The following is an 18,301-nucleotide window of genomic DNA, read 5'->3' as shown; positions in this document are numbered from 1 at the left end:
TAATTACTGGTGGTAGGACCTCTTGTAGTCCGCGCGGGTAGGTACCACCACTCTGCCTGTTTCTTCCGTGAAGCAGTAATGCCTTTCGGTTTGAAGGGTGGGACAGCCGTTGTAACTATACTGAGACCCTTGGAGCTTATATCTCAAGGTGGGTGGCGCATTTACGTTGTAGATGTCTATGGGCTCCAGTAACCATTTAACACCAGGTGGGCTGTGAGCTCGTCTACCCATTTAAGCAATAAAAAGAAAAAAAAAAGGAATTCATAGTAACATTGTAAATGCGAAAGCGTATTTGTTTGTTTTTGTTACGCTTTCACATCCACATATAAACGTTTTCATTGCTACAGACGTTTTGGGTCACCTTTTATCTTGAAAATATACTTAGTATTCGTGAGTATTTTTTTCATTAACCCGAGTGAAACCACACCCAAGCCTGGCTGATAGTTTCTTTAAAATTTAGGTAAATTATGTGTATTATACTATCAACGAATTTACAATGTTGTTTATTTTTTAATTAGATTGGCGGACGAGCTCACGGACCCCCTGGTGTTAAGTGTTTACCGGAGCCCATAGACGTCTACAACGTAAATGCTGTCCCCCTTTTTTTTTTTTTCGGGGGGAATCCTCATGGACTACCTCCGCCTGGAGAAAGGCGGAGGGGCGTGCCGGACTCCTACCGGCTAAAACCACCCCAGTGTCCACCCACGCGGGAATCCAAATTCTTCCGCAGCACCACACCAGTGCTGGCCTGGTCTGTCCAGGCCTCGTCTCCTGCACGAGGTGGTGAGGCGTTCAGCTACTCCGTGCATCGCCTCAGAGGTACGCGCCGACACCCTCACGCGCCTCCGTCTCAGGTCCATCGAATAGGGAGCGAGGGCTTTCCCAAGTCCCTGGCCCCTGGACCCATTCATGGGGGGCGGAAAAGGGCGTTGTCCGCCCTTCTCCGGCGCCCGGTGCGCCTTCTGCGGCCGGGGAAGGGAGTCGAGATCTCTCTTTCCCGTTCCGCAGCTTCCTTCTGTGACATGACGTCCTCGCAGAAGGACACCACGGCGTCCCACGACTCTGCGCTGCCGACCACCCTCCGCACTACGGCCGGCAGCGACAGATCGCTCACTACGCATTTCCCCTACTTTGAAATATAAGTTTTAAGGTCTCAGTACAGTTACAACGGCTGCCCCGCCCTTCAAACCGAAACGCATCACTGCTTCACGGCAGAAATAGGCATGGTGGTGGTACCTACCCGTGTGGACTCAATACGTTCTACCACCCGTAAGTGTATCAGTAAATGTTCATTTAGCGTCTTTAGAGGAAGACAACGCCATGACAGGTCCTATTGTATTGCCCTGCTGTTGTCCACGTACAATGGTAAGCCTTTAAGACCCTATGGACTATCGGATCAGCTCATCGGATTTCGAAAAGGCGATTACGATACTAAAAAATCGCGTGTTATAAATAAGATTACATTTATTAAAAGGTACACCAATTAATAGCAGGAGCTTTCCGAGACAATGATCGTTAGGAAATACAATGTGAATAGAAATTGTAGACGATGAAGACATATTTTTAATTATACTATTGGTCCCGCAGTAGTCGACATTCGACTATAATTAATTGGAATTGTAAGTTTGTACACTACTATGATTGTATTTTAAACTTCTATAATCACAAATTTCGCCAAGACTACACTATAAAAAAATATTAATAAGAACAAACAATATGTTATCTATTCTCAATTTTACCACAAACGTCAAGAACAAAAGCTTAACAATAAATAGTATGCATGCGGGTGTGCGTCAAATACATGGTATGTAGTGTGTGTAATGTTTTCTTTATTGATTTAATGTATCTTTTATGCATTATTTAAAAAAATATATTAGGATTGTGCACTTCTTCTCTATAAGTGTGGAAAATTTCATACTCCTCCGTCCGCGCAATTTTCGTAATAAGGGATACAAAGTTTTTGCTTCACGTATTAATATATAGATTTTATCACTCACATAATGACACATTAGATTTTAGCGCAATAAAGAGTTGGTTGTGTCATTTTCTGGTCTACTAATAGTTCTAGATCAGACGTTTTTTTTTATTTTTTTTATTGCTTAATGGGTGGACGAGCTCACAGCCCACCTGGTGTTAAATGGTTACTGGAGCCCATAGACATCCATAACGTAAATGCGCCAGCCACCTTGAGATACAAGTTCTAAGGTCTCAAGTATAGTTACAACGGCTGCCCTTCCCTTCAAACCGAAACGCATTCATTACTGCTTCACGGCAGAAATAGGCAGGGCGGTGGTACCTACCCGCGCGGACTCACAAGAGGTCCTATCACCAGTAAACTCACAAGAGGTCCTACCACCAGTAAAAACGACCACCAGTAAACAAACTTTCACTTTAAAAGTATTCGTTAATTTTTATGGGATAGAGTGAAGGAGCTCACGGACCACCTGGTGTTAAGTGGTTACCGGAGATCATAGACGTCGAAACGAGAATCAACCGCATTAGTATAGCCGTTTATAGTGGTACTTTTTCCTTTTTTAAGAATGCTGACTTTACGAATTTTCAAAGCTAGATGCCTGACCGTTTCTCCAAAGTAAAAAAATCATACATATTGAATTAAAGTTAATCGATTTTTTATTTATTTTATTGGTGTTGTTTTATTTGCTAATTTATTTTAGTTGTTAACTTGTTTCTGCAACTGACGTCATATTGTATTGTTTTATATTCAAAGTTGAACCCATTGTTACAAATACTATCACGTTGCATTGAGGTCCTTTTTGTTTTTACTGTCCAGAATTTATAAAACTTCAATGCTGGCTAGAATGTCGGCGGCTGTATTATAATTGTCTTTAGAACCTTTTGACTTTCGAATAGCAAATAAAATAAAGATACTACGTAAACTAATTGCGTACGGAAAACGGCCAGGCGTAACTAAAAATTGAAATAGCTTTCATTAGTGTGATTCGTACTAGAGAATCCGCCTTCACAATCGACACATTAGCGCGACCATTTCAATGATAAGGCAGATCCAATTATCTTGATCTTATTTTTCTTAATTATTGATTAGATGGGTGGACGTGCTCACAGCCCTCCTGGTGTTAAGTGGTTACTGGAGCCCATAGACATCTACAACGTAAATGCGCCACCCACCTTAAGATACAAGTTCTAAGGTCTCAAGTATAGTTACAACGGCTGCCCCACCCTTCAAACCGAAACGCATTACTACTTCACGGCAGAAATAGGCAGGGTGGTGGTACCCACCCGCGCGGACTCACAAGAGGTCCTTCCACCAGTAAGGTGTAATATTGTCAATTATATTGTCATATCTCTGTTGGTGCCTGTAATGTAACAACGTTGGTAAAATTAATCACAATTTAAGTTATTTAACTACAATATACCTAAATTAGCCGAAACTATGTTCTACAAAAATGGATACACTATTATCATAAACAATTTCTAAGAGAGATGTACTTGCACTAACACATTGCGAAGCAATTTAATGCATAAAACGCCACATTAATTAGCATTTTGTGATTGTTCACGACGTTCAGGACGAGAGAGGGGACGGGGGAAGGCAGCGGGAGGAGGATGCGACCGCGGCCTAGAGGTTCGTGTCGGTCGACCAGCAGCGTGACACGCGTCAACATCTAATTTGTAAAATAATGTATTTTAAAAGTAAATAAATAAAACTATCATAATTCTGTCATGCTTGGTTTCTTCTTCACCATCGTCATGAACAGAAAATGGTGACCCCGACGTGATCGTAAATTGAAGATGAAACTTTCTGTAGACGGATCGGACGTGATGTGACGTAAAGGCGAAAAGAAAAATAGCCCATTAATGTTGGTTGTTGGATTGCTCGTACCTGACGACTGCACAGCTATTGGATCGTCATATCTACTGCTGCATTGAGCTCGTTCAAGGAAGTAGCCAATTTTCAATTATATTTTCATTAATTTTGGGAATTTTGCCTCATTTTGTCGCAGAACGCTTGCTTGTGTAAATCAAATATACCCACATTGTTATTGTTTGTCGACGCAATATGCGATCGTAATCAATACGTAATTAATTTGATTTTCTAATAATTTAGTGTAATAATTTGCTATTTTAATGATATATTTTTGCATAATTTTCGTAAGTTTTTCTTGATGCTTTGCTGATTGCTACTTGGGAATGAAATTGTATCTACCCACACACGCAAACATTTTTTGCTACGAATCTTCGCACTATGTGTCATTAACTGTTATTTTTTTGTAAAATATTATTTCGTTTGCTAATTGTTGGAAACAGTTACGGCTTTTTATTCAATAGCTTTTTTGTTAAATTGTGATTTATGTATAAAAGATATAGGTTCATGAAAATTAATTGTATACACAGCTATTTTATTAGTTTTTTGCCGACTATTCCAGCTATCCGAGCCGCCAAGGAAGCCCCTGGATCCCAACCAAAGCACCTGCGCGTATATTTATCGTGGAACAAAGAGAGCGTAAGACGGGATCAGTGACGGACTGGACTAAGCGACTTGGCTGCCGCTGTTGAACACTTACAGCGGCCTTTATAGTTTGGTTTCTTAATTTAACAGTTATTAACTTCGTTTTTGGTAATTGTTTTTGATTTATTATTCGCCCATTTAGTTGCATTTTTAAATTATGGCGGAATTGAAATCATTAATTCAGGAACGCGGTACGATTAGGGGAAGAGTAACTGCCTTTCAAAAGTATATGAAAATTATAGAAGCAATTGATTCTAAAGTAATGTCTAAGGTTCAGCTTAATGAGCTTCAATTTAAACTAGAAAGATTTCAAAACTTATTGAACGTTTTTGATGAAGTTCAACGAAAAATTGAATTATTGAGCGAGGATACTCTAGAACAAGAAAGGCAATTACAAGAAAGGGAAACAATGGAAAATATTTTTTGTTCCTTAATCGTACAAGCGCAGAATATTATTGAGAGCTGTATAGATGCTCAAAAACCGAATGAAACTAATCGTAACGATGGTTCTTTAAATTCATTTGAATCCAAATCTAAATCTCTTAATATTAACTTGCCCACAATAAATTTGCCTAGTTTTGACGGCAATTATTTGAAGTGGTTGGAATTTCGAGATACTTTTCGTTCTATGGTAAACGAAAATGAGTCAATTCCGAAAATTAATAAATTTCATTATTTACGGTCCGTGTTGGAAGGTAGTGCCGCGGTAGTGATAAAATCAATTGAGTTTTCGTCGGAAAATTATGACGTAGCATGGGACCTACTTTGCCAACGATATGACAATACAAGGCTTCTTGTTAATAATCATTTAAGGGCATTGTTTTCGTTTCAACCTATTGCTAGGGAATCCCATCAGTCACTACGTTATATGATTGATTATTTCACAAAACACTTGCGAGCTCTAGGTACACTAAAGGAACCTACTTCCTTCTGGGACACTTTGATCATTTTTATGATGACAACAAAACTAGATGGCGCCACAGGTCGCAAATGGGAGGAGCACAGGAATTCTTTGAATAAGCCGCCTTCTCTTGAATCTTTTTGTGAATTTTTACGTAATCGTGCTGATGTTTTGGAAACTGTACACTTTTGCAAAACTGAACAACCAAAGACTGATAAACACGTTCAAAGTAAAGAACCAAAATATACCAAATCTTTTGTTGCTGCAAATTCATCGTCGAAATCGTGTGTTATTTGTTCAAAAAGTCATTTTCTTTATGAGTGCGATAAATTTAAAAATATGAATGTAGATGCAAGGTTGAGCCTAGTTAATAAACATAAATTGTGTTCCAATTGTCTTAAATCTGGTCATCGTCCCTCTCGTTGCTTCAGGAAAGGCTGCCAGATATGTAATACGAAACATAACTCGTTATTACATAAACAATTGCAAGATAATGGTACTGTGAACACAGACAATAACATACCTAGCCCATCTTCTTCTTCTCAAGGCGGTAGTGCCAATGAACAGGTGTCGCTGTCTGCGATGATGCCTGGTCAAGTGTTGCTTTGTACCGCTCAGGTGAGAATAGTTGATCCGAACAGTAATATAACTTACCTCGTGAAAGCGCTTCTCGACAACGGAAGCCAGGCGTCTTTCGTCACGGAAGAACTACAAAGAAAGATTAACTTACCTATTTCTCATCAAAATCCTATAAATGTATTAGGAATTACAGTCTGTGCTGTATCACAAGTTTGTAACATAAAAATACAATCACGGGTCAATTCTTTTCACATGATGGTATCTTGTCTGGTCATACCACATATAACAAATAGATTACCTAACGTCGAAATAGACACGTCTACGTTGAACTTACCTGCAAACATTGAGTTGGCTGATCCAAGCTTTTTTAATCCCTCTGATATTCATATGTTGTTAGGGGCAGATGTATTCTGGGAGATCGTTCATGGTCATCAGATTAAGCTTGGGCGAAATAAGCCTACTCTCCAAGAATCACGATTAGGTTGGTTGGTATCTGGGCCAACTGGTGTAGGTTCTGGTTCAGGAGTTCATAACAAAATTTGTAATTTCTCCCGAAATATAAATGAATCTCTTTCTAGGTTTTGGGAGATTGAGGAATTACCCCCTCTTAACAGGCAGAAGTTCTCAAAGGTTGATGAGGTATGTGAATCTCATTTTTTACAAAATACAAAGCGTACTGAAGAAGGTCGATTCTCAGTACTGATGCCTTTGAGTGAGTCGCCTGATAGAGCTCTGGGTGATTCTTTCAATACTGCTAAATGTAGATTTTTTAGTTTAGAGAAAAAACTCGACAAGTTTCCGATTTTGAAAGAAAAATATAAAGCTTTTATTCATGAGTATGAACGGTTGGGCCATTTATCACCAATCGAGAGTCCTCCTTTCGGGTATTATTTACCTCATCACCCTGTGACTCGTGATCAAAGCGAAACTACACCTATGCGCGTCGTGTTTGATGGCTCATGTAAAACCACGAGTGATAGGTCATTCAATGATACACAGCTTGTAAGGTCGGTAGTGCAGGACGATTTGTTTTCGATCTTGTCACGTTTTCGTTATAATGCATTTGTTGTCACAGGGGACATAGAAAAAATGCACCGACAAATTGAGGTCGATGAGTCGCAGCGCCATCTGCAATTGATTCTCTGGAGAGATAAATCTACTCAGACAACTAATAATTGCGTACAGTGTACCAAAATGAAAGGCAAAAATATACAGCCTATTATGTCTAACTTACCTGATCCTCGTGTCAATCCAGCTGCTCCGTTTGAGACTTGTGGCACCGATTTTGCAGGTCCCTTCCTTATATTGAATCGCAAAGGCCGTGGCGCAAGAACAAGCAAATGCTACTTGTGTCTCTTTGTTTGCTTTTGCACTAAAGCTCTGCACCTAGAGGTCGTGAGTGAACTAAGCACTAATGCATTCATCCTCTGCTTACGTCGGTTCATCTCTAGACGCGGTAAACCACGCACAATATATTGCGACAATGGCAAAAATTATGTTGGGGCGAATAATGAATTGAAAAGAATGCTTAAAGCCGCTAATGAGTCCGTTACTGATTTCGGTTTATGTGAGGGCATAGAGTTTAAATTCAATCCAGCCTACGCTCCCAACTTTGGTGGTATCTGGGAGGCTGGCGTTAAAGCCGCAAAGTTTCATCTAAAACGTGTAGCAGGAAATAACGGTTTGACCTTTGAGGAATTAACAACGTTGTTCTCTCAAATTGAGGCAATATTAAATTCCCGTCCCCTGACACCTATGTCAGCGGACCCCTCTGATATTACACCTTTAACACCTGGGCACTTCCTTATCGGGCGTCCATTATCGTCGTTACCGGCTCCAACTACGACCAGGATATCGATCAACCGATACCAGCAGTTAGAACGTATAAGACAAACGTTCTGGACACGGTGGTCACGTGAGTTCCTGTGTGAGCTTCAGCAGCGTGTAAAATGGCAGAAGAATGGCGAGCGGAACGTAAAAATTGGAGACATGGTAGTCGTCAAGGATGATCAACTTCCACCAATGAAATGGATCCTAGGACGAATTCACCACATGTATTATGGACCTGATGGAATCTGCAGAGTTGTGGATATCAAGACGTCAAAGGGCATCGTCAAAAGAGCGTTAACAAAATTTTGCGCTCTGCCCACAGGAGATGCCTATGAGCTCCTTGGAACCTCAGCTTCCAAGGGGGGGGAGGATGTTCACGACGTTCAGGACGAGAGAGGGGACGGGGGAAGGCAGCGGGAGGAGGATGCGACCGCGGCCTAGAGGTTCGTGTCGGTCGACCAGCAGCGTGACACGCGTCAACATCTAATTTGTAAAATAATGTATTTTAAAAGTAAATAAATAAAACTATCATAATTCTGTCATGCTTGGTTTCTTCTTCACCATCGTCATGAACAGTGATATTTATAATACTAGAGGTCCCTCGGTAGTCCAAATTCGACTATAATTAATTAAAATTATAAGTTTGTTCACTATTATTATTCTCTTGTCAATACTTCTATAATCATAGATTTCGCCAAAACTATGTACACTTTAGACAAAATTAAATATTAAACAATATTTAACCTATTCTTAATTTGACCACAGACTATAACCAAAAAGAAAAGTTTACAATAAACAAATAGTAGGTTTGCATGCGTGTGTGTGTGTCAAATACATGGTAGTGCGTGTAATGTTTTATTTATTGATTTAATGTATCTTTTATGCATTATTTAAAAAAATATTAGCATTGTACACTGCTTCTCTATATTGTCTATAAGTGTGAGAAATTTCATACTCCTCCGTCCTAGCAATTTTCGTAAAAAGGGATACAAAGTTTTTGCTTCACGTATTAATATATAGATTACGGGACAAGTTTTTAAAATAAATACACAACAATACCTACAAGTCTATGAACAACTTCTATGCTGAAAAAATGAGTGAGTTTCTAGCCGGATCTTCTCAGAGGGTCGCGATTCCGATCCGGTGGTAGATTCAACGAAGCACTGCTCTTGCTGGGCTAGTGTTAGAAAATTCTCTCGGGCTGAGCCCGTGAGCTTAACCTACCGGTTCGCGTGAAGTTGGAAGACGCTAAGACTACCAAGGGTTAGTAGGGAAAATAAAAATTTTAAAGTCGATCACGAAATCACGTGGCAGATTGTATAATGATCCAACAAATACAGGTATCACTGTTTATTTCTGCCACGAACATTCTATACTTCGTTTAAATAATAAATCAGCTGTAGGCAGGTGATAGTATTTATTCACTCTGTGAGTCCCTACACGTCGCTTACTCGATCATTTGCCCAATATTAAAATTTACATAGCAATTAAAAATACATTTCCCCTACACCAATGAAAACTGTTTCAAAAACAACCATAGTTATACTAAATATTAATGTACTTTTAAAACCTTTACTGTACGGTTAGAAAGAAAGAAAGAAAGAAATCATTTATTCGCCAAGCATAGTGAAAATGAGTTATTACATAAATTAAAAGCAGCGTGTATGCTTTGTCATTATTTGACATGCGAATTTTAGTGCAGTGCATAGTTATAATATTATATAATTTACCATTCATTCATCCATAATTCAACTAATAATTAAAAATCCATTTATTTTCAATGTCATCCCCAAGAAAATCATTCACGTGATAATAATTTTCACTAATAAGATTACCTTTTAGGTTTTTTTTAAAATTAAAATCATCTAAGTCTCTTAATTTCTTCGGTAGTTTATTAAATATCCTAACGCTCATACCTAGTATACTATTATTTTTTAATGTAGTTTTGGTTTTTGGAAAACATAGCTTATCGTCGCGTCGATTTCTGTTTGCCACATTAGACATCTTAGTGAATCTATTGGGACAAGTTTTAACAAAAGATGCAACTTCGTATATATATAGACAAGGAAGGGTAAAAAGTTTATGCTTTGCAAAATATGGCTTGCAGCTGTCGGCTATTGCCAATCCAAACATAGACCTTAAACACCTTTTTTGTGCCTTAAAAACTTGATCTTTCTGCGTTGAGTTTCCCCAGAAAATTATTCCATATCTAAGACAGGATTCAACTACACCACGATATGCAGTTAGTAAGGCGTCTGTGTTTAAAATAGAGGATAATTTAAAGAGTGCATAGGCCGAGGAGCTGACACGTTTACACAGTCCGTCTGTATGAGATTTCCAATCTAATTTGTTGTCAATTTTTACACCGAGGAAATCTACATTTTCTGTTTCATATATATGATTGTTATTATTATAAATGGTCAAATTTATATATTTATTTCTTTGATAAAATTGCATAAATTTTGTTTTTTCTAAATTAATTATTAAATTATTTTTATCAAGCCAAGATATTATTGAATGAAGAGTACTATTAATATCGTGTTCATATAAAATGTCATTTCTACACCTAATAGTTATGGTGCTGTCGTCTGCAAAAAGGGTCATAGGGTGGTCAATTGAATTTGGAAAATCATTAATGTAAATTATAAATAAGAGAGGCCCAAGTACGCTTCCTTGCGGAACACCGTATGTGATCTTACGTTTGTTAGACTTAAATCTAAGTTCTGTTTTTTTTACAAAATCTATGTTACTAATTTCAGTGTATTGTATTCGATCTTTTAAATAAGACTCCAGTAAGTTTAATATATTTCCTCGCATCCCGCAGTATTCCAATTTACTTAACAGTATGTTAAAATCGACATGATCGAAAGCTTGAGTCATATCGCAGAAAAGAGCAGTGATGTAGTTACCCTTGTCCATATCACATGTAATAACGTTCAAAAAGTCGAAAATTGCCATATTTATATTTTTATTTTGACGAAATCCTTTTTGGTTTTCAAGCAGAACGTTATATTTTTCAAGAAAATCATATATTTCTTTGTACAAAAATTTTTCAACTATCTTAGAGAAAACAGGTAGCAAAGCCACTGGTCTATAAAACTCCATTAGCTCTCTATTTTCTTTTTTAAAAAGTGGTTTCACGACAGCCGTTTTAAGTTTTGTAGGAAATATGCCTGTACTGATACATAGGTTAGTTATATAACAGATGTGGGGACTTATCAGTTCAGCCACTGATTTTATAACTTTTGTGCTTATTTCGTCATAACCAACACTACTAGAATTTTTTAAATTTTTGATTATTATTTTAATATCTAATGGCGTACTAGGTGATATAAATATTGAGTTATTTAACTTTGGAACAAACTGTAACACATTATTTCCTAAATTCGTAGATGGTACTACTTTATCAACAAAATAATTGTTAAAATAGTTTGCTATGGCTTGTGGATTCGTCACAAGTTTGTTATTTACTTTAATCGTGCTGATAAAGTTTTTTGGCTTATAATTTTTAGACTGGTTTATTATTTGCCAAGTGGTTTTTGATTTATTAAAAGAGTTATTTATATTAAATGAATTTTGTGCTTTTTGTGTAAGTTTTATGATTTTCTTTAATCTTTTAGAGTATTGCTTTAGATAATTTTTATTTATTAAAGAAGGGTTATGCCTATACAACCAAACAAGTTTTCTTTTCTTTTTTACACATTGTTTTATACCACGTGATATCCACTTAGCCTTTTTGTGTAATCGAATAAATATTTGTTTTTCCGGAAAACAAAGGTCATAAAAGAGTTTGAAAATCTCAAGAAAATTATCATAGGCCTTATTTGGATCATCAGTACTATACATTTCAGTAAAAGAGTAGTTGATTAAGCAATCACGGAATTTTCCTAAATTTTCTTTAGAGTAGTCTCTTCGTTTTATTTTCCAGCCGTTAATAATAGAAAATTGTTTAGTTGGAAACTTAATCAACTGTGCCGTGTGATCAGACATTGCGAATTCAATTATATCTGTAGTACATGAGGAAGTTGAATTATGAATGAAATTGTCAATACAAGTTAAACTACGAAGTCTAGTTGGTTGTCTTACTGCTAAGGTCATGTTAAAATTTAATAGCATACATTCAAAATTTATAGTATCGTTATTCAATTCCAAAATGTTAATATTGAAGTCACCGGCTATCAGAATACGCTTTTTTGATTTCTTTGTAATCATACAAATCAAACCTTCAAATTTATTAAAAAATACATGTATATTTTGTGGATTAGGTACTCGATATACACATATAATTATTGTATCACAATGTGTCAAGTATACCCCGCAACACTCAAAAAGGCCTGGTATTGACATCTCAGCTATGCCTGGCATATCTTTCCATTGGTGACAATTCTTTATAAGTATGCAAACTCCCCCTCGTTTAATATTATTTCTACTAAAACAAGAAGCTAAATTGTAATTAGGTAGAACAAGATGTTTTTCATATCCCCTCATCATAAAGTGTTCCGTGATGCATAGTACGTCTACGGATACGTGTTTTTCATTCAGTTCATTTAGACACACTGAAAGAATATCGGTCTTGCTAAGAAGGCTCGCTATGTTTTGGTGCATGACGTATATGTGTCTGTTATAAAAAACTCTTTATTTTGGATTTCGCAACTATCTTCTAAAGTGCTGTCTGAGATATTAGAAGAGTTAATATACATTACCAAAGAGCAAATATCTCTCAAAATAACTTTGAAGCCAAAATTATTAACGGAACCCATTTTCTTATAAAACATACGATAGTCATAACTTAAGTTTAAATTGGAATCCACCAAATATGCATATTCGTTAGCTAGGATGTCAATGTACAATAAATGATTAAATAATTCAATTCTTCTATTAAATACATTATAGAGATATCCAATTTTAAAAGTTGGTAAACATACAATAATATTAGTGTGTTGTATTGCCATTAATTTTACTCTTAAAAAAGAAATCAAAATAGAATAATCTTGCGTATATTTAAAATCATCATCCCCAACTTGAATTACACAGTAGTCATTTAACGTGTAGGAACTTAGTTTTGCCTCAATTCCATGAAGCAGTTGAATAACACCGCGAGATGGCATTAAGTAGTGAATTACGTTGTAGTATTTTTTATCAAATACATTTTCTGAGATAGAAGATACTTTGTTGGTTTTGTTGCTACTTATTATGCAAATATTGTGCTTTGACGAAACAATGCTATCATTATTTTGTACCGTGAATACACGAGTATGTGCACTGTGATTAGAGAGTTGCATTTGTTGAGAGGTGAGGGTGGGTGTGAAATTTTTTTCCTTGCGTAGTTGACCACTGCTGTTATTCACTTTAATTTGAGGGCAGTTGCTCTCGGTCTGCACTGAGCTGTTTTTAAATGTTTTTTCAGAAGACAAGTTAAAATCTGTCTGTGTTTCTTTGTTATTTGTAGCTGTTAAAATATTGGTTTGAGTTGTTTTACGTTTATGTTTACTTCTGAGTGTTACGTTTAGTTGCGATGTGGATTTTATAGGAGACTTCTCAGCTACTGGGCGCAATGATATTGTTTTTAACAGCTCATTTTTCTTCCTAAGTTCGTCATTAATACGTTTAAGTGTGGAATTTTCTTGTAATAATGTCTCTATTTCACAATTTGCACTGCTTAATTCTGTAGTAAGCCTTTGAATCTGGTCATTGGTTGTTAACGATTGATTTTCGTCATCAGAAAGTTCCGGCATACTTGAGCTTGTTAAATCTAATGTTCGATTCATAGTAGACGAATCATTTCTGTTAGTGTCTGAGTGAGTGGGGTTTCGTCGAAATGTGATGTTATCTAGGAAGTTCATTGTAACTCAGTATAAATCCGCAGTGAGATTCCCGTATCGAATTCACTTTAAACAAATGTTGCACTTTGTTTGAATTTCACTTTGAAAACACTACTGCAGCATATTTACACAATGATAAAGCACAAATTAAAGAATTTAAGACACTCAACGTAATAAGATTATTTTAACTAAATAAATTTTGTAAGATGCCAACGTACAATGCAATCGCTCGACTCGACTCGAGGTCGTCCTTCGTAAGTACTGTAAGTGCACTCCGCCCTTATCAATTAACTTCTGGCCCTACCGTTGTGCACCCTTATCAACATATTACATGGAACCCTTTTGGGCCCAAGCGACGAATACGGTCAAAGTAATTAGGTAATTCTAGGAAGTGCGAGCCAGCGTTCTGTTGGCGATAGTCCCTTATTTAACATGCGGAAAAATTCTCTTTGTAAAAAAAGGGTTTTTTTTTCTTTGTTGCGTGATATTAGTAAACAAAGGAGCGAGACAAACAGAGCACGCATATGCGGCCCCTAACTGATTGAGGCCATCAGCGCAAAAATGGCCTAAGCTTATATTTGTTATTATGAAACAATGAGGTTTAAGTTTTCATGAATTTGAATTTGAATAGGCAAAAAAAAATATGCAAAAAAAATGTTTACAAAGCCATCTGTTATCTATGGGTGAAACTATGGATAGGCTGGTTTTGCATCAAAATTTATTATATTTTAAAATATATTGCTATATACCTACATAATTTTATGCATGATTATGAAAAATTGTGGGTTAGGCCACTTTAGCACTGAGGGCCTCAATTATGCATAGTTGAAGTTATGGGAACACATATTGTCTCTAAGTTGCTTCGATAGATTACCGCGCTTACGGATTACCTACCTGGTGTTCAGTGGATACGAGATTCCACAGACACACGGTACAAATGCGCCCCGGTTTGAATGATGTTACAGAACTTATGCAACTTATGTACTTTGAGAATATCTTCGTAATTATGTATTTATGTATTTTTAGTGCAGTGAATTGCTATAGGCTGATGACGAGATGATGCAATTTATTTACTACCATTATATAATTTACTACCCCTATATTCTTCACAAAACGTAAACCAACCTCCAACAAAACCCCAATTCATCTAAAAACCAGACAAGGCTGACAATCACATGACAACGTCAATCAGCTAACATGTCCGAAAATGTTACAATACTATTTCATCTACTATTGCTTCATATTAACACAATGCATACACACTTACACGCTAACTAACCAAGATCACGCTCATAAAAACGTAAAGGAAAATGAAGATCCGAAATACAAAGAGAAAAGATTCCGTCGGGATAAAGATCTTGCACTTTTCAACCTTGATGATTTTATAACTAAAGATAACGAAGGATCTTATGATTATAATTCATACAACAAACGGTTAGAAGATGTATTATTTTTTTCATAATATAATCACAAACTAAAGTGAGCATGTGTGTTTGTATGGTTGTTTACCTTTACCCTAACTGTTCTCACATTGTTGTTCCATTGCCACACAATGACGCTTGGAATTTGAGTGAAGAGTTTTAGCATATTATAGCAGGTGCCATAAATTCCGATAAGTGATATTTTTCAAGAAATTTTATTGTTTTTTTTTTTTTTTTTATTGCTTAGATGGGTGGACGAGCCCACCTGCCCCACAGCCCACCTGGTGTTCAGTGGTTACTAGAGCCCATAGACATCCACAACGTAAATGCGCCACCCACCTTGAGATATAAGTTCTAAGGTCTCAAGTATAGTTACAATGGCTGCCCCACCCTTCAAACCGAAACGCATTACTGCTTCACGGCAGAAATAGGCGGGGCGGTGGTACCTACCCGTGCGGAGTCACAAGAGGTCCTACCACCAGTAATTACGCAAATTATAATTTTGCGGGTTTCATTTTTATTACACGACTTATTACATTTTATTTACTATTTAGCTCTAAACATCAACTTCACTGACCTTAGAAATGACATGAAATGTTATAGACGAGATATACTTTTGTCCCTAATGAATTACGCCTTATGAAAACTTTTATCTGGTGTAATGTTTAATGCATTAATAGTAACAGCACATGTATGCTATTTCGCTTATAAAATTAAAAAACCGTCCAGCATCAGTCCACCTGATTGTGAGTGATCACCGAGATTAGCATTGTCAGAGTCACAACCAAACTGCTGGTTAGGATTCTTCAAACTTTATTTGAAGCGTCCATAAAAAAGATTAATCTTATTGCCGCGAGCATTTTCCGTGTTCTTAACATCAAACACCAAAATCAAAGCAACTGCTAAGAGTGTGAAAATTTTACGTATTATTTGTTAATAACAAGCTTTTGCCCGCGACTCCGTCCGCTTGGAATAGTTACTTTGGCATAACGCCAAATTTTACCCCCCACTTCATATACGTATAAAGTGAAAATATTTTTGAATTATAGAATGTTAAGGAAACTATCTAAACCCCTATTTTGAAACATTGTTTATTGGTGCTCCACTTGTATTGGTCTTACCGTGATGCTATATAGCCTATAGCCTTCCTCAGTAAATGGGCTATCTAAACCTGATTTTTTTTTTCAAATCAGACCAGTAGTTCTTGAGATTAGCGCGTTCAAACAAACAAACTCTTCCGATTTATAATATTAGTATAGATTATGAGATTATTGATTATTGACATCACTGATCCAAACTCACGATCCATACGTTCAAAGAAATTGATCAGGCTATTGTTTTTCCAACTTCAATAAGTATTTCTAACCTACCCAGATCACTAACACAAACATAATGTATTTAAATGACACCAAAATTCAATGCTAAAAATAAAAATGAAAATTCTAAATATAAGCAAAACTTAAATTAATAATACTTACAGCAATAACAGGCCTTCAATGGGAAGCGATTACAATTACTTCTTAGATGACCTTGGAAACAAAGTCGAAGACAGTTTGAGATACAAGGATAAGCCGGCGGAATTAAACTCTGGCCCTTCTGAGTACGAGGATATAATGAACAATGGGTATGTTGATCTGGACGCATTGTCTGAAAATAAGGGCTTTGTTCTGAATGATGATGAATCGGCGAATAAAATGAGAAGTCGCGACGATTTGCTTATTAGTAGAAGTGATGTCCAAACTACTGGAAAGAAATGGTAAGATTTCTTTAAGTTAATTAATGAACTGCGTATCGCAGGAAATGTCCTGTGGTAGATGGTAGATAAACTTTTTTTCAAATTCTACATTTACAGTTTCTGTCTAAGTACTGTTCCAGATTTTGGTATCTACCCTATTGCGGATGGGAGGTCAGAGTGATTCGTACGCCTCTTATTATCTCCTAATTGAGCTTACTATTTTTGTCTGATCGCTGCAGATTGTGGCTGTACAAGCGCTACAATGATAGTAGTATAAAAAAAGGATACTCTACATTGTAATATTTAATGTAGTTTTATTTATTTATTACTTAGATGGGTGAACGGGCTCACAGCTCACTTGGTATTCAGTGGTAACTGGAGCCCAGAGACATGAGACCTTGAGATATGAGTTTTAAGGTCTCAGTATAGTTACAAATGCTACCCCACCGTTCAAACTGAAACGCATTACTGCTTCACGGCAGAAATAGGAAGGACTCACAAGAGGTCCTACCACCATAAGTTAAATGTATTTACGGTTAATTGGTAAATTAATTATATAATTTATTTTGGCTGTTGACTTATCTACGGCAATAGTCTACTTCTTAGTTTACTTCTTATCTAGCAATATTCTACTGCTTCGTCTGCAATTACTTTAGTAGGGTAACAAATAAGAGCATTAATACTTGTTTTTCGAAGGCGTTACATAACCAATACGGTAAATTCTTAGTGTGTATTTGCAAAACATTGATCACAATCGCACTGTCTCTGACAAAACCGAGTAAGGCCAGCTACAAAACTTGGTGACACACTCCGGACAACATGACTCGGCGGGATGTTCGTATCAAGCCCCATGATTTTCTTACCGATCGAAAATAAAATAACTGAGGTACTTGCAAATTTCAGTGCATTCAAAGAGATGAAGATACCGTTTTTTTTCCATAATAAATCTCCAAAGAACAAAAAAGCCAAAAAAAGGAAGACTTGTGCTAATTGCAAGAAGAACGAGGTGCCGAAATCAACGAAAGCTACAACGACTGATAAATCAAAAAGTAAGAGGTCACAAGAATTTAAAATATGTCCCGTTTGCAATAAAAGATACAGTATAGAGTTTGAAACAGATTCGGAAAAGATTGGGGTGACTCCAAAAATGATTCATAACAGCAGGCAGTATTTTGCAGAAATATTAAAGAAAGATAACAATAAGAGTCTACCGAATGCCGAAGAAGATTATGACAATGGTCTATCTTTCATAGACGATAAAAGATTGAAGAGATATAGCAGTGAAGAGAACATTTTAAAAGAATTAGATGAAGTACAGAAGAAAGTTGATAACGTTGATATAAATTTACCTAATTTTGAGAAACGTAACTTAATTTAAGTGTTATCTGTTTGTCGCTCTTTGTTTGTTAGTTCATTTATTTTAGAAATAAATGTAATTGACAACGCATTACCATTTCATTTTTTTTAAATGGCAAAAGTATTCCTGTATGTTCAGCTATTGGATCTTATGAAAGAAATTGAGAC

The 18,301-nt window shown here is 36.5% G+C and overlaps 2 protein-coding genes across 2 annotated transcripts; both read left to right on the top strand.

The window, feature by feature from the left end:
* The first annotated feature begins 7,493 nt into the window (after positions 1-7,493).
* Positions 7,494-8,240, top strand: LOC149500923 (uncharacterized). The gene has a single exon (XM_089734941.1). It carries the CDS (start codon positions 7,494-7,496, stop codon positions 8,238-8,240), a length of 747 nt encoding a protein of 248 aa, XP_089591067.1.
* A 6,495-nt stretch (positions 8,241-14,735) lies between these two features.
* LOC114250047 (uncharacterized) lies at positions 14,736-18,155 on the top strand. The gene is made up of 3 exons (XM_028183785.2): positions 14,736-15,055; positions 16,523-16,798; positions 17,681-18,155. The coding sequence occupies exons 1-3, from the start codon at positions 14,829-14,831 to the stop codon at positions 18,153-18,155; spliced, it is 978 nt and encodes a 325-aa protein (XP_028039586.2). The 5' UTR covers positions 14,736-14,828.
* Positions 18,156-18,301: the final 146 nt, after the last annotated feature.

This window comes from Bombyx mandarina, chromosome 18 (assembly GCF_030267445.1).
Source record: "Bombyx mandarina strain Sakado chromosome 18, ASM3026744v2".
NCBI classification, from domain to species: domain Eukaryota; kingdom Metazoa; phylum Arthropoda; class Insecta; order Lepidoptera; family Bombycidae; genus Bombyx; species Bombyx mandarina.
This window is presented reverse-complemented; position numbering and strand designations above follow the sequence as displayed.

What these genes read in the sequence shown, in the direction of transcription:
- LOC149500923 (XM_089734941.1), top strand. Translation starts at nt 7,494, where the DNA reads ATGCTTAAAGCCGCTAATGAGTCCGTTACTGATTTCGGTTTATGTGAG.
- LOC114250047 (XM_028183785.2), top strand. Translation starts at nt 14,829, where the DNA reads ATGTTACAATACTATTTCATCTACTATTGCTTCATATTAACACAATGC. An exon ending in TATAATTCATACAACAAACG is followed by an intron (nt 15,056 to 16,522) that starts GTTAGAAGATGT and finishes TAATACTTACAG; the next exon opens with CAATAACAGGCCTTCAATGG. An exon ending in CAAACTACTGGAAAGAAATG is followed by an intron (nt 16,799 to 17,680) that starts GTAAGATTTCTT and finishes TGCAAATTTCAG; the next exon opens with TGCATTCAAAGAGATGAAGA.